General features: G+C 38.0%; 1 protein-coding gene across 1 annotated transcript; it reads right to left on the reverse strand.

Annotated features, from left to right (window-relative positions):
* Nucleotides 1-1,092: 1,092 nt before the first annotated feature.
* Nucleotides 1,093-7,178, reverse strand: LOC145316210 (uncharacterized). Its single transcript, XM_080156565.1, has 9 exons — nt 6,986-7,178; nt 5,851-5,917; nt 5,301-5,411; nt 4,943-5,015; nt 4,263-4,320; nt 3,579-3,659; nt 3,185-3,228; nt 2,720-2,794; nt 1,093-1,931 (listed from the first exon to the last, which is right to left on the reverse strand). Exons 1-9 carry the CDS (start codon nt 6,998-7,000, stop codon nt 1,865-1,867), a joined length of 591 nt encoding a protein of 196 aa, XP_080012691.1. The 5' UTR covers nt 7,001-7,178; the 3' UTR covers nt 1,093-1,864.
* Nucleotides 7,179-27,726: the final 20,548 nt, after the last annotated feature.

Raw genomic sequence — 27,726 nt, forward strand, 5'->3', positions numbered from 1 at the left:
GAATAGGAGCCGAGAAAATAACGTCTCCGCCACTTCGTGACTGAAGGACAGGACGGACGGACATTTGGAATTATAGAGAAGCTTCGCTACTAAAAAAATTAAATCTCTAAACACTAAAAGCTATCAAAGAAATAAATAAAAACTAGGGCCCATAAGCCGCACATTGGTTCTGTCCCCCAAAAGTTACTAGCTAGCACAGAAACCCCCTCGCCTGTTATCTAAATTAATTAAAAGTAAAGTTGGGATGGTGGAGGGGGGGGGGGGGGCTCTAACCCTGCGAGGTCTATACCTGCTGTGTCCTGTACCCTATTTCGTTTGAAAAGCTTTCTGCTCTTTTGAAGCGACTTGGCTTTGTTTATATTTCCGACGCTATTGGCTTATATTCAAAGACCCCGTTGAAAGTCGACACAGGATCCCTGCCCCGTGGGTAGAATTACATATAGCTCGTGCCCCCTCTATTCTTTTGCTTTAATATACAAATGGTTTTTCGAGTAGACAATTACGGACATATCAACATGTCAAACTTATAGAGTATCCCCTTAGCTTTGTGAAGTATACAAATATAATTTATTTACTGGTTATTCCTAGGAAGGCGACATCTAAAATTATAAGTTTTATATACGTTTGATATACAGGATAATAATTTTCATAGATGCACTCCCCTTTTGCAAGCCTCAGACGTGGAAATTTTAAAATGTTCTTTATATTTGACATAATTTTGAACCTTAAGTTTGTAATTTTAACTGTAAAGTGTATCTGGTCGCGACCAGTCAACATCTAAATTAACGGATCTTATTCTTGTCTTTTCAAGTTTTCATGAAAAATATAGGTCAAGCTGATTTGTCCCTAGTATCCAGGAGCTTTGATTCAGAAGGATGGAAAGCTTAGGAGAGGATTGTCTAAAAAGAACTTGTTATCAAATAAATAATTGAAACCTATGGCTACTCTATAGGAGTAAGGGGGAGAAGGTGTGAACCACTTATATCTATCCTGTATTACATAAAGACAGACACTCATCCTGTTACTTTAATAAATATGTTAATATGATAATCTTTACAGATAGTGATATATTTTATATATGTATATATTTTAAGTAGTCTTCCAGTCATAAATTTTTTTAGGTACATCTTTCTACATTTTTATTACAAAAATAAATATAAATCACAGGTATAAATTAAATTAAATTTTGTCATGATATTTTAGGCATCATACTAAATTTTAAATATTCTGTTTATTTTTGAAAATTATAGCCTTTTAAACTAGTGTATTAAGTATAAAAATAGAATTGAATTATTATGGCAAGATTTTGATTTTAAGAACGACGTGTTATAGACAGCTTTCCGTGGATATTAAAATAAAAAATTAAAATCAGTTTTGTTAGACCCGAGGAGCCGAAGGCCCGTGCCGGGCTAACAAACTGGTATTAATTTTATGATTTTTGTGAGAAATTGTCTGTAATACGATGCTATACAAGATTTTTCAGTAGTACTGAGAACCGGTTCTAATCCAACGGTTTGGAAGCCATACTGGAAATATAATATACTTTTTAATCAAAGTTACATTATAATAATATAGAGTTTAACATAATAATTAGGCAAAACCATTTTAAGTTAAATTTGTAAATTTATTTTGATTCTATTTGAAATCAATTTGATAAGATGTTTAATTTTTAGTAGCGCAGCTACTCTGTAACTATGAAGAACGACCGTTGATTATATAACTTGACTGTAACATTTGTATAAACAGACCTTTCAAGTTATAATTTGTTATAAATTGACAGTTCCCGAGAAAAATTTAAAGAATTAAGTTAAATTTTTCGTTGTTTAAAATGTTATTTTTGTTATTACTGTGCTAATTATAATTCTTAAAGTTCGTGTATTTCTTGACATCTTGGGCAGGTTGGAATTATAGTTCTTAATTCTTCGTAATCACTGAAATATGTATTCAAAATCATTATAGTAATCCTTATAAAAAAAATAACATTTTATAGTATGAGTGACAGACCGACGGAACAAGTAAGTTATATACTGAATGCTTATTGGTATAACGAATTTTCACTTATAATATCTGCCAACTATCTTGAATAGCAACCAAGAGAAAATCTCACTTCGCCATAGCGTTACAGACTGACTGACAAACGGATGGACATACAAAGGGAATAAAAATGTCGGATCTACTGCAGTTCACGGAAAAATAATGCTTGTAACGAATATTGCCAAAAATCTATAAATTTTAAAGGCTGCTAGCTGCCAAACAGCTGAACGTACAGATCATGCCCGCACACTGTTTTAAGCGGCATAAGAAGGCCTACAAATAATCTGGAATAGCCATAAATCAATAATGCATAATTATATTGCAGTGCAGAGAAATGCGCGAAAAAGGCCTATTTTACGCGTTTTTTCTTCAGTGAAGCTTTCCCTGTGCATCATTGAATCTTGGCTATTTCAGATTATTTGTAGGCCTTCTTATACCGCTTAAAATGGTGTGCGGGTATGATCTTTACGTTCAGCCTTTAAAATTCATAGATTTTTAGCAATATTTTACCGTGAACTGCAGTAGATCCAAAATATCTTCATTACTATGAAACTTCATAAAATTATAGAAACGTAACATAGGTATAAAACAATTTTTAAAGATTTTTTCTCATTTTAGAAGACTTTTAATACAAATTCTATATATTTAAGAACCAACCTTTAGTCTATTTAAAATAAAGATTTACCTGTAAAGATTTGTGAGTTTAGATTTCAAGGCATCTGGAATTTCTAATTTTTCATATTCAGTGCAGGATTTATTTCTTTTTAAGACACAAAGTAAGAATTTATTGCAAGTAATTATTTTATTTGAATATTACCTATTAAACAAAATAGAACGATTTCTGTCATTCTCACTGAAGTTTAAGAAATCAGTAACCACTGAAACGATTGGACTCTACTCTTCAGAGAATATTGCTATTAGTTTATTTAGGGTATTTAGGACACCCGTAACCCCTCTCTTAACCTTACAGTTAAGTTTTTTATGGGTCCACAGAAGTTTAATAACCATTTGGGCGGGGGGGGGGGGAGGATTTGTATGCTTTTTAATAGGATGGTCAAATTTACTTACAACCTCCCCCTTCCCTAACTACTTCTAGAGGCCTCAAAGGAATCTCGAGATTGATCTTAATGTTCAAACTTTGTGCTTTTCCCTGGTGATGTAATCAAGGACCAAATTCTTCAGACTAGCTGGCTCCTAAATTATAAAAAAAATCTAATATGAAAAAAATGATAAAGTTTTTTGCCGACCTAGTATAAAGAGGTTGTTCCTAAATGCTTCTGAGAGCTAACTAACAATAAACTATTTATTACTACTTGGATGTTGCATCAGATTTTCATGTACTCTGATAAAGTGGTGCTCGCAGCTGGCTAAAATTACGATAAGGCACCATCCACTGCCCTTTACCCATTTCCCCTCTCCTTCTGGATGAACGAACATACCAATAACTGAGGTCCATATTAGCAAGATATATTAACTACAAATTTTCCACTGTCAATATATCCACGTTTATTTTACCTATTCCACCAATAGATAACTGAATTTACCTTCGATGATGTATGTAATGGCACAATCCTAGATCCATTTGGAGGTATTTCTTTCAACTCTTGCAACTCAATACTCTTCAGCTTAAATAAACATGAATAAATAATTGCTATTTATTGCATTGTATATAGACAGCTTCCCGCGGATGAAAAATTATAGCATTAAACCAGTTTTGTGATTTTTATTTTAATATTTGTGGAAAATTGTCTGTAATACGTTGCTATACATGATTATATATCAGTATGGTTGAGAACCGGATCTAATCCTGCGGATATCAATCAGTTTTTAATCCATATTGTAAAAATTTATATTTGCGTCGCGTTGAAAAGATCAGAACTGAAATTGCAATTGAAAGCGGTTCAAAATTTAAGTTTGTCAATAGCATTTAAGCATAGTTACTCTTTGTTTAAAAATGTATGTCTGTCAACAAGCTTTGCAGAAAACGTAACTCGATTTGTCTGTACCACAGTCTATGCACTGAGCTAGAAAATTTATTATATGGAATATATACATATTATATGGAATAGTAATTAGAAGTCTAAACCAAAATTTCATTTAAATTTGTAAAGTTGCTTGAATACAGGATGCCAATAAGGTACATACTTAATTAGACTTGACCATGTGGATGTAAATGAAAGAAATTGGTGTCAAAATAGCAAAAAATCATCATGTTTAAAATTGCTTACCTTATGTCCAATAAAAATAGGTTCTGTATCATCAGTATCCATATAACAAACATTCCACCTGCACAACATATTACATTTATCATTGATTTGGCTATTAAACATTTAATGCTTTTTCCAGTATGGCGACGAAACCTATGAATACCCGGTGGATTAAAACGGTTTTTTAACCATACTGAAAAATCATGCATTGCACAGACAATTGTTCACAAATATCAAAATAAAAATCATAAGATTAATAACAACTTCGTCCCTAGTGAAGTGGGGAATGTCATGTTCTGCCCCTCAAGAAAATGGCTTAAAACTATAGTATAACCATTAAGTATATTCCCTTCAAAGAGAAGCCCATTAATCCATGAAGCATGGTAAAAAGTTGCGCCTATTTTGGGCCTTCTTCCTATTCTAACTATACTGACATAGCAGCAGTAGGGATCATTTAACGTCTTTAATTATGACTTGGTGTCGGGAGGTTACTCGAACCTATAACCTTCCCGAAAATGAACTGATAAGCTACGTGCTAAGCCACGGTCGCGGGTTGGGGACTAGTATAATTTTGAGTCCAATATCGATATCTGGCGTAATTCGTGTCTAGGGTTTGTCTGTCTGCTGTTTGTCTCTCTAGTGTTTGTCGCATCTACTGTTTGACGTATCTAAGGTTTGACGTAGTACCCGAAATTGTATACCTGTACTGATTTGTAAAAGCAATGGTGTACGGATCTGGAAGAAGACAAGAAACAACAGAATCACTGGATTCACCTAGAACAAGAATGACAACATCCTTTTAAAAGAAAAGCTCCACATTTAGAAGGAAAGACAAAAACTATTGTAGAGTGTCAGAACTTAACAAGCAGAAAATTAATTTGTAAGTCCAAACAAAATTGCACATAAATTTGTTGCAATTGTGTAAATACAGGATACAGTAAAAGGACATACTTTCTTTCTGGATTTGATTTTAGAGATGTCTTGCTTATAATATTGTGCCTTGTTATTCTAGAAATTATTGAAAAATTAGATGAATTTGTGAAAATTTACTAGCCTTACCAAGAAACCTCCAGGTATAAGAAGAGAAAGGAAGAATAGTGACAGAAGATGTCCATCTCATGTTTGAATTGTTCACCATTTTTAACTCACTGCTCAACTTAACTGGCCGTCCTAAAATTATATCAATAGTAGTAATGGATATTTTATTACTTGGTTAGCCATATTTTCATAATGATAATGTGAAACAATCCCACCAGCAACCCTATTTACCCCATCCCCTCCCTCCTACTGGATGAACGAACTGACCAATAAATCAGTATCATGCTAGCAATCTAAATTGACGACAATTTTTCCACTGCCTTAATATCAACGTATATTCCATTGGAACCATGGCAATCAAAGCTAAAATAATAAATCTAAATAATCCCACATTTAAAAAAATATATTTAGATGGGGGGGATGGGGGTATGACAAAACATTCGTCATGCGTCGTGCACCCAACACCCTCTTCTCCTTTTTAACCTTTAATTGCATTATTTTAAGATTTTTACCCCTCCCCCCCCCCTTCCTCCAAAAAAAGACGTTCTTGTAAATAAAATGTAATATTAACCTGTATTATTTAAAAATTTAACAAATCTGCAGTCCTGTCCAAACAGTTGGCATAAAAACAATTCTTCTTCCTGCTTTTTACATTTAAAAAAATTACACAATAACAATTACTGCCTCAGCAGGGTTATAGTTAATGTGAAGAAATAAAACATTAATTGTTGCATGGTTACATAAGCAGCGCGCGTATTTTATTTTCAAAGGCGAATCTTTTCTAAACTTAAATTAGGTCTGTCTCAACGTTAATTTAGATGTGTTAGAAATGTCCTATTTCCAACAGTATAATATTGTTTGGAAAGCGTAGCAAGTCTTTAATCATTACCAGAAAGTCCGTATGTCCATTGAAAACATACTAATTTTAATTATTTTGACAACTATTTTTCTATGATATAATTATCATATTCATCTGACTTTTTGAATAATGATTCCTTAGACAACAAGGTAAATTATTTTAAATAAGGTATTTTTTATGATCAAGTCCTAATAAATGTAATTATGTCCTTAAACAGTATCCTGTATTTAAGCAATTAGCAACAAATATACAATTTTGTTTAGACCTTTACAAGTTAATATTCTGTTTATTAAATTCTGACACTTCTTATTTTAGAGCTTCGCTATTATAAATGTTGTCATCCTTGATTATTTATAAAATTTGTAGTGTACTGACAAAATGCAATTTTTATATCTTATTTTATTTCATGTGGTTACAAGTAGTAAAAATGATTGCATTTGAATATTTTTAGTTTTTTTAGAACCGGTTCTATGCCATACTGAAAAACCGTGTATCGTATGATATTATAGCCGGTTTTCTACGAAAATTAAAATAAAGTCATAATATTAATACCAGTATTGTTAGGCCTCTTTTTATCTTATAATTTCACCATTTATAATATCCGCGGAAAGCTGTCTATAATACGAGATGCTATAAATAACCATTCCCATTCATATATTCTTAATCACAGAATTAATTTAAATAGTGCCAGTAATAGGTCATATGGCTTTGGCTAAAATAAAGATTTACGGAAATGTCAAGTTACAGAATTAGATCGCAATTAATAAACATAAAATAAAATAGTATATAATTATGATTTAGTAGATTTTTAATTTCTTTATTTAATTTAATATCTAATTGTGTAATTTTCCTTAGTCTCCATTTCAAGTCTTATAATTAAAGTTATATCACAGATTTAATAAAATCACTTTATCAGAAAACCATTTTTTCAAAATTTTGATAATTCACAATTGTTTTGAATGTATAAATATGACTGTTGCTAAGAATACTTCTATCCGCGCGCCCGCGCCTTCCTGTATAGGGCTGCTGCGTGCACTTCCCCCTAATTAAACCCATGTCAAAATTGGTCGCGCTTGCTACGCAATATCTTCTACCTATTATTTTTTGTGTGTGGCCTAACATTTTTTCTGGTATAACAAGGCCTGGGTGGAGAGTAACAAAACTTGTTTCATATTACATAAATGTCTGTATTGATAATTTACTACTAAAAGATCAATTTGAAGAAAACATCTAATTTAAAAGTCATTTTAGTATAAATTTAGTAGTACATAGAGACCGCCTAGAATAATAATTCTATTTTTAACATTTAATGTGATTTAGTTAAAAGGGAGAGGGAAAATTATGGGGCAAAGATTTCTTCATTCATTTCGGGTCTTGCTTGGTTTACTACGCGTATAGAGGGGGAGGCTGCAGGTGTTTTTTGGGGGGTGTTTGGGGGTAGGGGTGAAGTACCTATATATATAGATAAGAAAGCAATTGCGAGAGTAAGTACTAAAGTGGGACTTATCCGGGCTAAGGTGTTACAAAATTATTAAAATTTTGGTTAAGAATGAAAAAATATAAGTAAATGTTACTCCAAGGTTTTTTAGCTTAAGATCTGAACAACTTTTTAACCGACTGGGTTTTCTATTTGAGGTAAGCTTCATGCAAGTCCTGTAATAGTTTGACGCTATTTATTTTTAGTTTTATGTTCTTCGATGGTTTTAAGCTATTTTTCTGCCTCTCAGGGCTAACCATCTGGTTTCAATCTTATAATTTATCATATTAATACCCGCGGAAAGCGATGAGATAAATAACTATCAACATATTTTTGGTTCTTTATTGAGGAATGAAGCAAATTTTATTATATACACATCTTAAATCCTTATTAATTCAATTTGTAATTTTAAAAATATTTGATTTGTGTCACCATTATTTATCGGACACACAAAGAAATGCCTAGCTTTAATAATGACGGGGGTGGTTTAGGATGTCATAGGTTAGAGGGTGGCGTTAGGAGGGGGGGGGGGGGGGGGGGGGTCAATGGTTTCACAATTGCAATATTTATTTTCAAAATAAAGGTAGCTACGTGTGTATGTACAATCGATATGTTTTAATTGGATGTTGCTGATAAAGTTATGCTCGCAGCTGGCTAAAATAACGACACGCCCCATATACCCCCTTTAAACATTTCAAACATGCCTAAATTAACGAAAAAGCTATCCGTTCCGAAAGGACGGACGGACGGACCGACCCTAATCATATAAAAGCTTCGCATTAAATATTTGTTGCAAACAATTAAATCCCGTATATTTTTGTATAGTATTTAGGTAGTAGCGTGGCTACTATATAGCTATGGTATTTCCGATTGACTGTCAACGAACGTCGAATTTCGTTAGTTTTTTCATTATTAATTTCGGTAAGACACTTGATTAAATCACTAAAAATACTTTTAACCCTTGGTATACGGAAAAATTTGGAAGATTAAAAAAGCGTAAATTGAATATGACGTCAAAAGTGGTACAGATTGGGCATCGTCCTATAAATACTCTTTTACGCAAAACTGTAATTCTAGAAAATTAGCAGTTTCTCAAGCAAAGATGTCCGATAAAAAATATTTAATGGTTCATTTTCCTATCTCTGTTTCCCGAAAACATCATCTATCTCTTTATCTTTTGAAATGTTATATTATGTTTGAACTTTTTAAACATGTTGAATTGTAACTATGGCGAAAAGGCTGCGAATTGGTTACCATTAAAACGTTGACCTCATTCTTAAAGAATAGGATAATTAAAATAACCATATATATATATATATATAAATATATATATACATAATACAATAGAATTAAAGTTTTGAAGCAACAAAAAGCAGAACAAGTCTTTAAAATTTAGTCCCTATACCTTGATTATGCATTTATATTGATGTTTATTAACAATTAAATAATTTATTATGAAATAATTGTAAATATAAGATCAGCAGAACTGTTGTCGTGATTGAACCCTGCTATTTAATTATTGCGGGGTATATTTTAATGAAATTTAAAGATTTTCCTATGTCTATAAATGTCGTCTTTAAGGTAAAAAATTCAAATTACCTTATATATATTTTTCCCCATTTCCTTAATTTTTTTTAATCGTGCACGCATATGGTAAATCTAAACACGTAGTTGATATCATTAGTTTCATCTTGTAATCAATTAAATTACAGTAAAAGTTTCGTTGGTCCTACGACAAACGCAGGAGTCCCAAACTTTGGAGTGGACACTTTAAGACCATCTTATAGGTTTTTTAAATGCCTACCCCCTGCGGGGGGCTTATTTGTTCATTCATATCTTCCTAACCTAATCTGTATAGAAATAATTAATAAAATTAATATTTCAACACTCCTGCGTTTGTCCACTCCGACGTTTGGGACTCCTGCGTTTGTCCTGGAACCGTTTCGTTACTTCTGTACGTAAAAAACTTCACTACCAAAATTAAAGTTAGACAACCAACCCTTTTGCTGCAAGACCTTTTGCTGGAACTTCTAACTGTGCATGGCAAAGAGTTGCGCCTGTATTGGGTTGAGGCTGTCCCCTTACTCTTACTCTCGTCTTACTGGATGAACAAACTGACCATGAAATGGGGTCAATATTAGGAAGCCAAATTGATGACAAATTTCCCCTATTTTAATACATCCACGCATATCCTATATCTATTCCCAAAACAAGCCACACAATTTTGTTTGTCCAATAAGATCACTGGTAAACTAGAATAGTAATATATCGCACGCATCGTATTATAAACAGATACTTATACCAACATAAGAAAATAGTCACTAAGTCATTAAAGTATTACTAATAGCATATTATGTAAGTCATGACCACTTTTATTGGGACAAATCCTATATTTGGTCTAATGTTTTGATACTTCTAAGGAATACCATTTTCCATTGCCGTATTCCTGTTACATTGAAAACCTTTCAAATTTTACACTTTTTCTTCTATAAAACACTGTAAAATTTTGAGTGTGCTGCAGAGATTTTAGTGAATGGGACAAATACCAATGAATTACCCCAATCATAATAAACAAAATTACCTCTTTTTCAGATTCAAATTATTTGTAAGCAAGGATGATAACTTCCATAAAAGCGAAGCACTGAAACTGTAGGACAAACGAACATTAACACTTGTGTCAGTGTCAGTGTCAGAACTGAATAATCAGAATATAAATGTGTAAGAGTCGAAGCAAAATTGTAAGTAAATTTGTTTGAAAACTGCTTGATACAGAATAATGTTTATGAACATACTTACATTTTTAGGACTTGATTATAGAGTGGCTTCTATAATTATATTGTACTTTGTTGTCCCAGGAATCAGTATACCAAAAATCAGATCAATCGGATAATAAGATCACATAAAATTTTTTGCTAAAAAAGTAAAAAAAAATCGACATGTTTAAAATGGACGTATGGACATTCTGGTAATAATTATAGATTTTCTACGCCTTTTAAATCGTACCTAACTTCAACAGGAATCACTATGCAAAGTTTGAAATCGATAGGACAATTATAACATGCCTTAATTAACGAAAAAAGCTATCGGTTCTAGACGGACGACGGACGGACCGACCCTAATTATAAAAAAGCTTCGCTTTTAAAGATGATTATACAACCCAAACTAGATTTAATCTTTAGCCACAAAGTTATTAAGCTAACGAATGTAAATACGAGTGTATAACCGTTTGGAGCGTTTTAATTTACAGTCCTTTATCCCTTATAGTGTTTTTAAGAAATTTACATTAGATTGTCTTTGCTTTTTGTGGAGGGATCATCCCCATTTTGATAATTAACCTAGTTTTCACCCCTACCTCCCTAATTTCAATATAAAATGGATTTTAACACGATAAATTTGGAATTTTGTTCGAACACTGTACTTTTGATTAATAATAGTTTGAGTCACATTAATGGATTTAGAATACACGTGGATATATTGACAGGGGAAAATTTGTCGTTAATTTAGCTTGCTAATAATTAACATTAGCTTTCTAATATGAAACTCATTTATTGGTCAGTTCGTTCATCTAGTAGGAGAGTAGGGTATGGGGTAAAGGGGTGGATGGAAATTAAAGTTATTTTAGCTAGCTGCAGGCATAACTCTATTAGAATACATGAAAATATGGTGCACATCCAAGCTATATTGATTGTCACATTAAGAATTGTTTATATAAATCTCTAAAAGATAGCCAATGATTTTTCAGTTACGCTTCTTCGATCAACTTTCTTTAAAACCATACTTAAAATATATATTATTTTATCGGATATCCATTTTAATTATAATATAAAAGTCAGTTTTGAAGAACATATCAGTAAAGCTACCATACATTAATTCCAAAACGGTTACGAAAAAAATCGATTAGATGACTAATCTACACATAAAATTCCTTCCCCCTCAAAAATCACCTCGTTCCTTAGGAATTTAGCAGATGCGTGGCTCCTCTACAAGTCTCTTATCACGCATTTTTTACCAAAATGTCATTTTTAGTTCTATTTAATTGCTTGTCTTTTAAAGTCCTTCATTTCAAATGTATGTTAACTTTTAAAACTTTTTTCTTTTTTTAGATTACCTTTTGTTCACTTTTCTCAAGTGTCTTAAATTTAGATTGCAGTGGTAGGTTTTTCTCAAAATTTAACGATTGCCTGCGGCTACAGTAACCTGAAAAGTGTCATTTGTGATTTTAAATTCGATATACTATTGTATTGTTAGGTATGTATGAATGTTTTTTGTTCTTGTTATGAGTTTAAACTGTGTAAACCTCTTGAATTTTGCTTACCCTGTTAACACAAATAACAGAAAGTTTTCTTGGTCTTAAAACAATGTATATAGGACATACGTGGATATATTGACAGGGAAAAATTTGAAGTCAATTTAGCTTGATAATATGGACATTATTTATTGGTCTATTCCATCATTCAGTAGGTGGGAAGGGGAGTTATTTAACTACGAGCATCACTTTATCAGATTGATGCTGTACGTATTGGTGCAAAAAATGGGGACAAATTTCAAATTGTTTTGGCGTGTGACGTCTTACCCCCATCTCTTTTCTAGAGGGTTTCTTTCCTCCTTCCCTTTTCTTTCCCCTCACTTGTGACGTAAATAAACAGCCCCGTCAAATCAATTTAAAAATTGTCCCCTTTTTTGCACCAATACGTACAGCATCGTTATAACATTAGCTATTTCCATAAAAGCAACCCATCACAGAATTTAAGTCAAAATAGAAAGAAAAGTCAAACAGGCAGAAGGGCAAAATGAGTTCTAGTGTTGATTCATTCTACCAACAGCGTTAAAGACTTAAGGGAAATATAAAATAGATGCTAATCATTCAGAGTAATCTTCACCAGAAATAAACAGAAAAAGTTATAGGGTAGCTTTGCTACAAAAATTAGTGTGTAATTTCTTGGTTAAAACGAAGCATAAAAGTGACCTCCAAGACTGACAGGGTAAACAAGCCGTTACTAAATTTCTTAGCAAAAAAAACTGACGAGCATCTAGGAATGACTAATTCAGATTTTGCCAACCGTCCGATTTTTTGTGTTTTTTTTAAGGGCAAAGCTGTGCTATGATTACGGTCTGTTCGTCATAGTGTCAGTACGCATAGGACAAAGTTGTTCCAAATATTGAAAGAATTATTTAATTGTTAAAATAGTTCTATATTGTTAGAACTGATATAGCAAAGCTTATCTTAAAGTTTTTAGGTCCCTTATCTTTAATGTTTTATTGATTTAAAAAGGAAACCTAACTATACCCAACGTTCCTGTCAAGCATTGCATAATTTTATATTTTAGACTTATCAGGTTTAAAAGATTTTGAGAAAATCAAGGATGACAACATACATAAAAGCGAGATATAGATATAAAAGGCATTTAATATTTCACATTATCAGAAGTTTTCAATTACACATATTTCGGTAGGACGATCGGACTGACAGTTTATGTAGAAAAGCTTCTTTTAAAAGTTTTGTAGCAACTGTATTAGATTTCTAGCCGAAAATGCAGAGGCCATCATTGATTTTTACCTTATAACTAGAAGCCTTGAGTTGACCTACCAATTTTAAACTTTGCATGGTGATTCCTATAACAGTTAATGTTGTTTTGTCCTACCATTTCAGAGCTTCGTTTTTATGGATGTTGTCATCCTTGTTTTTTACACAACTAGTCTGTGTTTAAGAATGTAAAATTGTACTAGAATTACATCAATGAAATTTCGCATCAAAACAAAAATAAAACATTTTTGTGTAGCCTTTTGGCCTGATATTTGAAGCATACTATTTTCATGTTTTGGTGGAATGCATTAATTTTTATAAGGCCAAAAGTTTGACTTACCAAAGGGTTAAAATGTAGTGAAGAAAATTAATTTTAATTAAAAATTTTAATTCGCTAATAAACAAAAAGAACAATAGTTATTAAAATTTTAAATTTATCTTATTTTTGCACCTCTAATCCTTATACTAAAGTAACAGGATGTTTGTCTGTCTGTGTGTACCGAAGGATCTCGCTAACCGCTAAACCGATCGGGTTCTCCTTAACAGGGTAGCTTCTCATAAGTCCCAGGAAGGTTTATAACTATTTTGGGGGAGGGTACCACCACCCTCCCAAGAGAAATGACAAAAAAATCGAACAAACAAAAACATTTAAAGTGCCACTAGAGGCCTCTAGGGGCGTAGCCGCTAGTTGTAAATATTTTGGTATAAAGTTTAGCGTGTAGAAAGTTGTGAATCGTGTGTTGGAAAATGAGAAAATATGATGGATAAAATTGGCAAGCAAATATTATTCTTATACAATATACATATAAGTACTCTTGCAAATCTATCTATCTACCTTTATTTCAATCTTATTTTAAGCTGTTTTCTTAACCCCTTAAAATTAAAAATTAAATTTTGGTGACATTTTATTAATACTTAAACTCGCTCCACCAGCATAAAGGGGTTCTAAACAAAAAATGGTAATGCGATTGATAACCTACTCCAGAACCAATAAGAATCTTCTCTGATAGACACATACAAATTGATACAACTCTTTTCCAATATGCCTTCGAAACCGCTGGATTAGAACCGGTTCTAGGTCATAATAAAATCATTTATACAGACAATTTTCCTCAAATATTTAAATAAAAATAATAAAATTAATTCTAGCTTTACTGATTTTAAACTTATAATTTTTCTTTTTGATATTCGCAGAAATCTGTCTATAATACGATGCGAAAAATATTCTGAGTTTTTCCTACTGACGATACTCTAGAACAATATGTGTCTGTTCTTTAACATACTTTGTTCCTCAGTCAATTTGAATAAGAGTTTTTTTTACATCTTTGTTTGGATAATTAATACTTATGGATGTGTTGTCATCCTATCCTATTTATAATACAAAGTAGCTTGATGTCTGTCTGTCTGTCCATATGTCCGTCTGTCCGTCTGAAGCTTAAGATCTCAGTAACCACTGAACCGATTGGGCTTTACTCTTTCGGGAATATACCTACTGGTCCTGTGATGGTTTTAAGCTATTTTCTGGGAAGTGGGACACCCCAAACCCTCAAAAAAACTAAAAAAAAACAGCCCCCAAAAAGTTTATTTACATTTTTTTTTGTAAAATCGCAGAAACTGCTGAACAAATTTTTTTATTTTTTTTTTTGTAAACAAAAACCGGTAATTGGGGTGGGGGAACAAATTGGGCTTTACCCTTCTGGGAATATAACCCCCACCCCCCAAAAACAAAAAAAAATCCCACTTTCAAATTTTTTAATTTTTTTATTATTGTAAACAAAAACCGGTAATTGGGGTGGGTGAACCCCACTGCACCATGGGGCGAAGCCCCCATGAATCCCCCCCCAAAAAAAAAATTGAATTTTCAATTTTTTTTACAAATTTTAATTTTTGTGTATGTGTGGTAGGGTGAAGCGGTTTAACCCTTCTGAGCGAGTTCGGTCAAAAGAGCCCCTAGCCTGAAGGATTCTATCAATAAAGTACTACAAGTAGTTACTGTTTGAATGTTTTATTTGAACTGAATATACACAACAAGTTAATGGCTTTATATACAAACAGATTACAATAATGGGTTAGGTAGAGAATGGGTTTGGGGAAGATGGGGGAGCCTCAGCCAGGTGAATAGTAGATGGGTAGGCTCCAGTAGGGGGTAAGGTAGACGTCCCCCAGAAAAGGGTAGGTTACTGGAACATGCAGGGGGGAGGGGCAACTCCCTCCCCCTATCAGCGGGCAATAAGTTTGACCGCTTTCTTTGATGGTCAAACAATGGCAGAATGGGTTGGCTAGAATTGTGATAAGGAGGGGATTAACATCTGGGTGTTATCGGCAGTCCCAGAGCATAGCGTGCTCTAGGAAATGGCAGTCTGTCTGTCCAACTACCACAACCTCCCTTTCGAGGCGTGAGGGACCTCAGGACATCAGGCCTCGAACCATGGTAGGCCGCAGACTCTTTCACAGCATGGTGTAGAACAGCTTGGTCCACACAGGCCCCTTGGGACACCCACTGCTCGGTGTGGCTGTTGTTGGTGATCAACATGGTCAGCTCCCTGTCGGCTCGCAGCTGAGGGTTGGTGATTGTCAGGCCTCGGCGCTGGAAATTCTGTCTGGTCTGCAGGACACTCTCCGTCTTGGCTGGCAGCTGGATGTGGAGGTCCAGGTACACTCTGGAGGTCCCTAGAGGAGGGATGGTGAGGGTGAATGGCGCATACAGGTCCATTGGTGCTCCTGCTTGTTCAGGTTGCTGGGGGCCTTGGTTCCCACCCTCATGGGGATTGCCAACATCTGGAGGGAGCACATGGCCTCGGTGTCACCCTCAGGGGTCGCAACCTCCATATCGGTGGCTGCCTCTCGCTCGGGTGGCTTGCTGCGGGACAGTGGAGGCTCCATGTTGGCCTCTGGGTTCCAAATGGCATCAGCGGGTGGCATTGGTGCTGGTGGCGGCGCCGGAGGAGTTGTTCCCAGTTCTGCAGGTTGGCTGGTCAGGTTCTCTTCTTCTCCTCCAGGGTGGTTGGTCCGGTTCTCAGGTATCTCCAACTCTAGTTCGTCCGTTGGATTACATATGGCCCCAGCTGGTGGCGCAGGCGCAGGTCCAGAATGCTCTCCTCCTTCTTTAGGGTTGCTGGTCAGACTCCTGTCCACAGCTGGCGCTGGCAGGACAGTGACTTTGGCTGGTTGGTACAGGGGCAGTTGGCCAATGGTTCCAGGTTGACTGCTAGCTGGTACGGTTGCTGCAACCGTTCCACCATTGGACTGGTCCAGGAGTATCCGGCTTCTAGGGTTTCGGACAACGCTGGCAGGTGGTGGTGGCAATTTGGCAGCCACCTGGTCTCCCCTAGGGTTGTCTTGGACGGGGGCAGGTAGGAGACTGGCAGTCAGATCTTTAGTGTAGGGGTAGGTCAGTTCTCTGTGTCGGAGGTTGGCGCCGGTCTGAAGGTCCGGCGGGGGTCTAGCTGGCCTCTGGGCAGGCCGCTCCTCAGTCCCTGCTGCGAGGGGACTAAAGGTACCACATCCTGAGATCTCTCCCCTAGCCGGGAGGTGACCTGGTACTCTGTTTCCATCTGGGCTAGGACAAGGTCTTTGACCATTGGGCTCGTTACTGGGTGCATTTCCTCTCTCTCTCCCCAGGCGACGGCGGCAGCTTCTTCAAGTTTGCTGAAGGTGGCTGATGTTGGTATTCCTGGGTCCCACACATCATCAGCTGGAGGCGTAGGTCTTGGAAGGTCTCCTCTGGCTGGCAAGTTCTTCTTGGCTGGCCTTGGACAGGGGTGTGTGGCTAGAGGTGACCACTCGTTGGCAGTTGAGGGTAGAGTTGGTGAACCCTTCCCAGGACCAGGCAGGTTGGTTGCTACTGGGTCTGTGCAGAGGCAGGTGGCCGATCATCTCACAGGGGCCTCTAGGCCTCTTGGGGAGTGGTGTTCTGCTATCCCCTTGCACCTCTGACCCAGTCCACAGCTGGGGGTGGTGGCCTCAGCTAAAGTCTCCTTCTGTTCATCTGGCTGGGGCCCCAGCGTCCAAGCAGGGTCTCCAACTTCTGGCAGATCCCCGTTGGCTGGTTTCCTGGGGACGATGGTGGTCACTCCTCCTCTTGGCTTGTACGGTAGGTCTGGTCTCTCCATGGCGGCAACGGTTGTTGCCCCTCTCCTCTCCTTGGTGGTGACAGGGGTCACCTCTCCTCTCATCACCTCTCCCATTGGGGGGCTTGTCCCTTGGTGGCACTGGGTCAGGGCAGGTTGAGATGATGCAGTGGCTGGCAGCTGCTCGGGGCTGGCCTGGTGATCAACCTCTGGTGCCTCTGGCCCGTCCTGGGGGTCTGGTACCTCTCTCGTAGGCTACCAATTATCTAGCATGGGTTCAAACCCCCTGAGCCTTGGTCAGGGGATCCTCTGGGTTTCTGTGATGGCGCCGGATATGGCAACAGGCTGGATGCCTGGACTCTCCCACGCTGCCATATACCACCGCTGCTGTACTCAGGCGCTGACTTTCCAATCCAGGTGAACATTTGTAAGAACATCAAGAGATGTAGGGGTAAGAGCCAGGTACAACCACTCATCATTAACAATACGATGACTGGCAGCCAGGCGGTGGTCATTGATGCCAGGTGGTTGATGGTCCCAAGCTGGCCATCCCTGACTTCTTGCTGCACGGTGGGACGTCTTGTTTGTCCAAGGCAGGCGATAAGATGGGCCAGGTGACCAGGTAGTTGCGGGTCTGAGTAAAAGGACACGGTTGCAACGGGGCCTCCAGGGGCAACCCTACCGTACGGGGTTGATGTCACAGATAGCTCCCCCGGCGGGCAGTCCTGAGGCTTGAGGTTGGGGTCCTCCCCAGGCCTTGATCCTGTGGGGGCCTGGACTCTCCTCAGGGGGGCTGGCTCCCCCTTACTCCTGGTGCCAGGTGATGGCCTCTTCCCACGGCCCTGGGCTGTATCGGGCTGGAGCTTCCATCCTCCTGGGTTAAAAGGGTAATTGACGTCCTGGAGCGCTTGGTACCTCCATCTTGAGCATGGGGTCTGTCTCCCAGAATTCGGTCTTGTCCAGGTCCAGGTCCGCCTGTGGTCCTACAGGTTCTCCCCTGGCATGTAGATGTTGGGGTGGATTTGTGGAAACCTCCAGAACATCAGGCTTAACTAGCTCCCCAGCCACAGGGAGGCCAGCATCCAGTAAGAGGTAGTGCTCCCCTTGGTTTACCACCAGGACTTGGAAGACGCTTGCCGATCCTGGCCGATGGTTGTACGATCCTTTAGGTACAATGAGGTACTCCCCAAACTGCTGCGCTGGGGCAGCCAAGCGGATTGCGGCCTGCACGGGTCGGCCAAGTAGCTTGACGGAGACCATCGTGAGGCTGCGGGCCGGTAGGGTGACTTGCTTGGCCGTGATCAGCTGGGCCGCGTGCCCATTCAAGGGGAAAATGGCATTCGGGGTGTGTGTAGCCGACCGCGACTTGACGGACTCGGCTTGGTAGGAGCACTCGGGGATGGATCTGGGAGGACACGGTTGGCCGTTGATGAAAGTAACCTTAGTTAGGAAGGCTTCCGGGAGGCAATCGGTCTCCGGGAAGGCTGTTGGCGAGTCTACCGTTGACGTGTCTGGTACAGGTGGAAGGGTCACAGCCGGCAGGTTGGTTCCCTTGCTGGCGTTACACTCTCATCAACATGGGATGATTCTGGGTTCAGGCCCGGCAGCGGCTCCTTGTGGCTCGGTTCATGTTCAGTGTCGTCACGGATGGCCGACTGTGATTTGATGGGCTCGGCACCGGGGACGTCTGGCCGCGACTTGACAGGCTCAGGCTCAGTGATGGCCGGCCGCGACTTGACGGGCCCATCACCGGGGCGTCCGGCCGCAACTTGACGGGCTCTGACCTGGCGGGCACTGGCCACGGCTTGACGGGCTCGGTTCCGGGGGTGGCTGGATTCCGCTGGCCAAGCGCGGCACCAGGGGCATCAGGCCACGACTTGACGGGCCTGGTCCCGGACTTAGCTGACCGCGACTCGACGGGTTTGGTTCCGGGGGTGGCTGGACTCCGCTGGCCGAGCGTGGCACCGGGGGCATCAGGCCGTGACTTGACAGGCCTGGTCCCGGACTTAGCTGACCGCGACTCGAAGGGTTTGGCCTCTGGGGGCCCCTCGTAGCTTAACTCTCTCTTGGCGGTCTCGCGGTCCACTGGGGCACCGCGGAGGGGGATGAACTCCCCACCCACCCACAGACAGGGGGTCTGCATGTTGAAACAAAGCCTAGTTCCAAACTCACGCAGAAACCTCCCCCCTAAGTTCAGTGGGTGCGAGAGATTCCTAACCACGGTCACATGGTACAAGTGGAGTATGAGCGTATATATAGAGCTCATGAATTTTCCCTATTTACCTGGAGGGGCTGCCCCTTTTCATTGGCAGTCATGATACGCATACATGTTGGAATCAGCAGTTTCTGCACGTCCATTTCGTGCATGAAGGACTCAAAAATTACTGCAGACCTGGGCACACTTGTTGCCAGGGTCTACCATTGCGTTGACCTGCACGTGCTGGGCAGGGTCATGAGTGGGGAACCGCACCCTGATGTGGAAGGGTAAATCCTGGCCACTAGAGAGGGGGTTCTCTTTTTCCGCCGGGGTCGGGCGGAACTTTGGCGGCGGCCGGGCCGCAGCTATGGTGACCTCACATACCATGGTGAGGGGCACAGGGCTCCAGGGGCTGGCCTGGAGGCGGTGGCTGCAGGGAACACTTGTCCTGCAAGCCAGATGGCGGGCGCGAAGCGGTGCCGTGGGTTCAAGTCCTGGGGCTTGTCCCAGCTACACAATAACACAGGTGGACCAGCTACTCAGCTGTCCGTCAAAGTTGGCACAATGGTGCTTACTTGTTGGTGTCCTGGGGGCTCATGCCCAGCAACACACTCTCAGAGGGGACCAGCTACTCAGCTGTCCGTCTCGGGGTCTGGCCTTACTTGTGTCCTGGAGCTTCCCAGCCACACATTGCCAATTCTCAGGGGGGACCAGCTACTCAGCTGTCCGTCTCGGGGGTCTGGCCTTACTTGTGTCCTGGAGCTTCCCTGCCACACATTGCCAATTCTTGGGGGGGGGGGGGAGACCGGCTACTCAGCACTCTGTCTCATGGGTCTGGCCTTGGTGCCCTGGGGCTTGTTCCCAGCTGCATGTGCCAAGTTAGAACCCGCTCTAACCGTATGGGCTAACACTTCCAATCACCGCGGTAGTGCCCCTATCACAGCTACCCAGCAGTGTGGCAAATGCTGTACTAAGTGGTGTACAATTCCCCAGTAATTGCGGAAAAGTACGTGGACAACACTTCCAACACTGCAGAATCACCCCAATCGTGACTACCCAACAGTGTGGCAAATGATGGACACCTCTGTGATGCAATACTTATGCTTCTTCCTAAGCACAGTTGTTACACCCCGCAGAGGGTGCCCCACACTTCCGACAATGCGTTCATATGCTCCTTCCTAAGCATAATCGCAAAACATTGCGGCAAATGTGGTCGTTTCTATTCAAGACTCCCCTCTAGGTTGTTTCTCGCAGGAGGTGACTGCAACTATGCTAGCATTCTCCCTGCTTTTAGGGGTGTCGGCTAGTGTAACTGCTCAGGAACAAGGCTTTCAGCTACAGCTGCGTCTGGACCTTTAGTGCGTTGATACTCGCAGGAGGCGACTACAACTATGCTAGCATTCTCCAAGCTTTTAGGAGTGTCAGCTAGTGTAACTGCTCGGGGACGAGGCTTTCAGCTACAGTTGTGTCTAGACCTTTGGTCCTTTGAGCCCTAGAATCAGGTTGTCAGACACAAAATTTGCGAAAGTGCCCCACTGTTGGATCCTACCTTTGCTGGCCTAGACGCTAAGGCGTTCAGCAAGTGTAGGACGAATCCGCAAAGCGGCTTGGACAATCATTAAGGGTGCCATGTGGTGCATTCAACAGGCAAAAATTTACCTGCAGCAGGCAAAAATACCTGCGTGGTGCGTTCAAAATGATGGAAAAGTTGCCTAAAAAGGCCGTCTCTCTTGTCAGTTGGCTTCTTGAGGTCTTGTTGGATGTCAGCTGACTGTCCCCTTACTTGCCAAAGGGTCCAATCTCTCGGCCAGGAGTGCTTCTCAGGTTGTCAGTTGACTGTCCCCTTCCTTGCAAAAGGGTCCAATCTCTCGGCCAGAGATAGAATCGGCTATTTTAGCAGGGCTCGATTGAAACATGCTGACACCAAATTGTGGTAGGGTGAAGCGGTTCAACCCTACTGAGCGAGTTCGGTCAAAAGAGCCCCTAGCCTGAAGGATTCTATCAATAAAGTACTACAAGTAGTTACTGTTTGAATGTATTATTTGAACTGAATATACACAACAAGTTAATGGCTTTATATACAAACAGATTACAATAATGGGTTAAGTAGAGAATGGGTGTGGAGAAGATGGGGGAGCCTCAGCCAGGTGAATAGTAGATGGGTAGGCTCCAGTAGGGGGTAAGGTAGACATCCCCCGGAAAAGGGAAGGTTACTGGAACATGCAGGGGGGAGGGGCAACTCCCTCCCCCTATCAGCGGGCGATAAGTTTGACCGCTTTCTTTGATGGTCAAACAATGGCAGAATGGGTTGGCTAGAATTGTGATAAGGAGTGGATTAACATCTGGGTGTTATCGGCAGTCCCGGAGCATAGCGTGCTCTAGGAAATGGCAGTCTGTCTGTCGATTACCACATATGCAAACAACCTGGGTTTAATTTTTACGAATTTAAATTTTTGTGGATACTGCAAACAACCTGGGTTTAATTTTAACACAGAGTAATTAAATAAACAAACAATAACTTTTTTGAATATTTCTATTTAGGAGGGTTGACTTCCCATTACTTCAAAGGGTGAAGCCCCTAGAGGCTAGGGGCGAAGCCGCTAGTTATATATTAAAGTAGTATGGTTTTTGTTTGAAGTTTAAGATATCAATACTAACTGAACCGATTGGGTTCTCCTTTTGAGGCAAGCTTTAGCTAGGTCATGTAATTTTTTTAGGCCATTCTATTTCCAGATTAAAGTCTTAGGATGGTTTTAACCTATTTTTATGGCGTAACATCTAGTTTATCTATTAATGTAAAATATTTTGTATAATTCATACTTTGTATTCATTTTATACTTTTGAGCTTATATTATGACTCAAAAATCATGACAAGGGGATAACAAACAGACATCCTATTACTTGACATAATGATGACATTCTGTGTGCATAAAAGTATTGCATTTAAGCCTCCATGATATTCTAATCTAATTTCACAGTTTGTACCATACCAGTTGAATATGGAAGCTAATTTTTGACATAAAATTTTGTGTAGACTTTATTACATAGTTAGGGGGAAGATCATTTTTTGGGAGGGGAAATCGACCATCCCTGAATTTTAATTTTAGTATTAGGACAAAAAAATAGTTAAAACCTTCCTAGAAACTATGAAAAGCTATATTGTAAAGGAGAACCATATTATTTCAGCGGTTAGCGAGATCCTTCGAAACAGACAAACAGATGGCGATCCTTGTACTTTAAATATAGATACTATCTATTATAAATCAGTCAGCAAGCATATTTATTATTTACCTTTCAATTACCTCGTATTGACAAGGCTACTAACCTTAAAAAAGTAACGTCAAGGTATCAGGTTCAGTACCCAACAAACTAACAACCCATTTTTTAAACAACCATTGTCTGTAAGTCGTAACTATGCATGGTAATAAATTTTACCTGTTATTGGGAAAATCAATACTCTAACTATTTATGCCACGCGTCTTATATAGTAGAAGTGGCATTATATACCATTTCGCATTACGCTGTATAGTCTAGACTCAAACCCGACACCTTCCCAGATCAAGGCGAATCGTTTCCGATAAGCTAATGCCGCTGGTTATCAACATACTGTTTCAAAAAGCTTTATTTATTATATTGTGAATTTTCGCCTTTATATACCATGTGACACTATTCTAATAATGATATATGTCATATGTTGATAAAATAACATCACCAAAGTGTAACAGATCTTTTCTAGATGAACTAATCTTTACATATACATCCTAAACATGACTATCAATTAGATATGGAATAGTTTTTCATCGCATCGTATTACAGACAGCTCTCCGCGGATATTAAAATAGAAAAATCATCAGAATAAAATCAGTTTTTTTGTTAGTCCCGAGGAACTGAAGCCCCTGGTTAATAAAACTAGTATAAATTTTATGATTTTTATTTTGATATATAAGTGGAAAATTGTCTGTAATACGATGCTAAACATGATTTTTTTCTGTATGGCTGAGAACCGGTTCTAATCCAACGGATATTAATCGGTTTCGAAGCCATACTGGAATGAAAATTCTTGTGTGTTGCTATTTGGATGGATGGTCGATTGGTCGGTTATGCTCTTGTAATATAATTGTTGTTATAGCCGTGGCACTTATGTTTTGTTATTCGCGCGGCTGCAATTTTTTTCGCATTATCAATCTCCATGGCAGGAATTGAAGAAATGATGCAATTCTTTATGTAATGCAGGGAGGGAGAGGACATTGGGCTGTTTAATGAAATTGTCCCCAAAGTTTTATGATAACGTTCTTATTCGTTGTCTTTTGTTAAATTTTGATTGGTTAATTCATAAAGTTAAGTGTTCAAACGTTTCAACTAATAATTGAAATCTACAGAAGGGGTAATTTTATGTTTCATCATTTGGGATGTATATCAATTTATTGTCCATTTTCTATCACTTTAGATCCCTGATGTAATGTATCCAACCCTAGCCTATACAATATTATTATTTTTTAAAGAGGGTTTTTGTTTTCTTGGAGTTTATTTACAACTGATAATTACAACATGGTTATATATCAGTCCTTGTTTTCAATTTGTTAATGACAATTTTATCGATTAAAACTGCACTTTTTCTCCAGGGCTTTTTACAGTAACAATAAATTAGATATCTTCAAACAATCTTCAGAAGTTTCTCTCGTTGAAACTCTCTTTTTTGCAATTTTCTGTATCAAGTTTAAATTTTATATCTCCCTCATTGTGTATCTCTTTTATTGTTTCTCAATCTCTCTCTCTCTCTCTCTCTCTCTCTCTCTCTCTCTCTCTCTCTCTCTCTCTCTCTCTCTCTCTCTCTCTCTCTCTCTTTCTATCTATCTCTCTATCAACAATCTCTCTCCCCATTTATCTCTTTTTATCAGCCAACTCTATTTTTCATACCTTTTTTTATATTTTATTTCTATTTTAAAAATTTACTTAATTTTAATTTAGTTTTTAAAAATTAAATATTTCAAAAAATTAAAAAGAGTGATTTTTAAATTTTTGTTCCAAAACCATTTGAAACCTCTTGAACTGAGAATCTGTTTTTTTCGCCGGCATTTGGGGCAACTGTTAAAGCGCACCTTAACTCACACTACACAGGAAAGAAGGATTTACAAAGAGAGAAGAGAGGGGTGAATCTGCCTCATTTCAAAAGGACTGCAGTTTTTTAGACTTAAACTGTTTTAGAGTAATCATAATATTGTTAGAAGACGTTGTTTTTCCAGTTATAAGAAGAAAAGAAAACATTAAAATCAATAAAAATCCCTACGGGCTCCTTGGTTTGTAGTGCCGTGGTACTATAAGGGTTCCTTAACACTAACTAGGACAGTTTATGGTTATTTTGTTAACTGGGGCAGACTTGTTAAAGACAGGGTTAATTCACACTATAATTGAAAAATGCAAGCACTAAAATCAATATATTAGATTGTTTTTTTTTGCAAAAAAGATGTTGATATTGAAAAATATGAAGCAGATAGTCCTTTTGTGTAATTGTGTGTGTATGTGTGTGTGTGTGCTCCGGGTGAACTCAGCCTAATATATGTGTGTGTGTATACACACAGTTTAGTGCTGGATTTCAACCAGAGGAGACCCGTGTGTCAACCATAGTCATATCAGAGCGGTGGTTTAGTTGGTTGTGAGTATCATCAAGTGCTGCAAGGGTGTCCAATCACGTCCGCCTAGGTATCCTTATAATAATGGATATATTATTACTGGGATGTTGAACCAGATTTTCATGTACTCTGATAAAGTGATGCTCGAACCTAGCTGAAAAAAAACTATACCCCCATACACCTTCATCCATCCCCTCCCCTTATACTGTATGAACGAACTGATCAATAAATGAGGTCCATATAAGCAAGCTAAATTAACGAAAAATTTCCCCTTGTCAATATATCCACGTATATAATTTATCCATTTTATAATGCAACTTAATGATTCTGCAAAGATCATCACATTGGCAAAAATTAGAATATTAAATTAAATTCAAAATTCTTTGCTAAATTATAAGAGTGAGGGGAAGGGATAGTTATGCTGTTGTAGTTTTAAATTGTTGCTCTAATAGGTCTTGATATTATGATTAAGTTGCTTATTTATGTGAAAATACAAGAAGTTAATCGGACGTGATTGTATACCTTTGCCAACTCTCTTATTATTATTCTGCTGTCTGCAAAAATTTCACCGGCTTTGTATCTATACAGTTCTAGTTCCTAAGTACATTTTATACAGGGCTCGGCAGCTGCGCGTCAGCCGCGTGTAAGCCTCAGTGAAATCGTCATAATGTAACTTAAAATTCATCTGGATGTCTAAACCTTTTTCTCAACAGACAATCCATTTTTTCAGAATTTTATTTTTTGCGTACAAGCGAGTTTAAATTTGAGTCATATGTGCAGCTGACGAGCCCTGATTTTATATAATTTATTTTTTTTGTTTAATTTGTAAGTTTTTTTGTGTATTAAACTTAATCTATTATCAATTAAAGTCTCTAAATACATAGAATTTAACAAGGATTTTGTAGTAAAAAATCATTATTTTTCATCATGATTTTGTTGATAGCATACAAAGTACACTTTATTTAATGAAGGAGTAATTTTTAAAAATATTTTTTAGGTGATAATAAAAGTGCTTTTATTAGTTTATGATTAATAAGTGTAGCAACAAAAGTTTTTAAAAAATAATTTCTATAAAATGATAAGATTATCTTAACCTGTTAGAATTGGTTTGATTCCGTTAGAAAAATGAATTCTAGGCCTATTAATTGCAGTATTTTTGACTAATTGTTTAATTTGAAAAATGCCAAATTTATATTTAATGTATCAAATAGCAATTTCAAAAAGCTGATTCATCCAAACTAAATTAAATTCAATATTTTAAAGCAAATATTGTCCATGAATACGGATAAAATTATAGGACAATGGAATAGTTATTTATCGGATCGTATTATAGACAGGTTTCCGCGGATTCAAAAATGAAAAATTATAAGATCAAAAAAAGTTTTGTAAGCCCCAAGGGGCCGAAGTCCCGAACTAACAAAACTGTTATTAATTAAATGATTTTAATTTTAATATTCTTTAAAGAGTTTCGATCCTATACATGATTTTCAAGTATTACTGAGAACCGGTTCTAATCAAGCGGATATTAATCGTTTTCAAAGCCACACTGGAAATCTTACATAAATTTGCTTAGACTTTTTGGTCAATATTTCGAGGCAGACTAAGGTGAATATTTAAGCAATTGTACTCTCCCTCCCTGAATAATTTTGAAAATTATGACGTCATCATTCATGATTTCTGCCAATACTATATTTTATAGTATAGACAGAGAGCACAGTAGAGTGTTTACAAACTTTTGATTGAAAAACTTTTAAATTTTTTTCTTGCTTGTGCCATAAGTAGGATATGCCAGCCAAACCCGATTTAAGCAAATTTAAAATGAAATAACATTATACTTCGATTTTAAAAAGTTTCATAAATTTTTTTCATGGTAAAATTCGAGTTATAGGTTAGTATTTCCATTTCAATCTTTACAAACATTTAAAAGCATTTATTTTTGTTATTTATGAAAACAAAGTTTTTCAGAATTACATATTTTATTCTTTAACAAAAGAAACTTCACATTTTTTTGTATTTTGAATCCCTCTAGTGCACCTATATGGGATGAGGGAGAATGGGAAAGAGAGAGGGAGTGAGATAGTGAGAGTTAAGTAGACCCATAGGCATGAATAAACAAGGATGACAACATGTAGAAAAGCGAAGCTCTTATTTTAGAAAGAAGGACAAAGGAACAATAACTCTTGTAGAGTGTCAGAACTTGATAATACATTAATATGTAAGTCTACAAAAAATTTGTATATAACTTTGTTCCAATTTGCGAAAATACAGGATATAATAATAGTTATTTCTCGCATCGTATTATAAACAGTTTTCCAAGGATATAGAATTTACAATTATAAGATAAAAACCATATTTTTTAGCCCCGAGGTGCCGAAGGCACGGGCTAAAAAAACGAATTTTAATCTTATGATTGTACATTTTTATATTCGTAGAAAGCTGGATATAATACGATGCGAGACATATTTTTTTCGTATGGATGAGAACCGGTTCCTATCCACCGGATTCGAATGAATGCGAGAAAAGGATATACTTTCATTTTATTATTGTATTTGATTGCAGGGGATGTCTCGCCTATAATATTGTACTTTGTCCAAGGTATTATTTTTTAAAAATCAGATAAAATGGATAATTATCATACAACGTTTTGATGTCAAAAAAGTTAAAAATCAGCATGTTAACGATTATAGAGT

The sequence above is a fragment of the Acartia tonsa genome, chromosome 4 (genome assembly GCF_053477335.1).
Source record: "Acartia tonsa isolate MP-2025a chromosome 4, ASM5347733v1, whole genome shotgun sequence".
NCBI lineage: Eukaryota > Metazoa > Arthropoda > Copepoda > Calanoida > Acartiidae > Acartia > Acartia tonsa.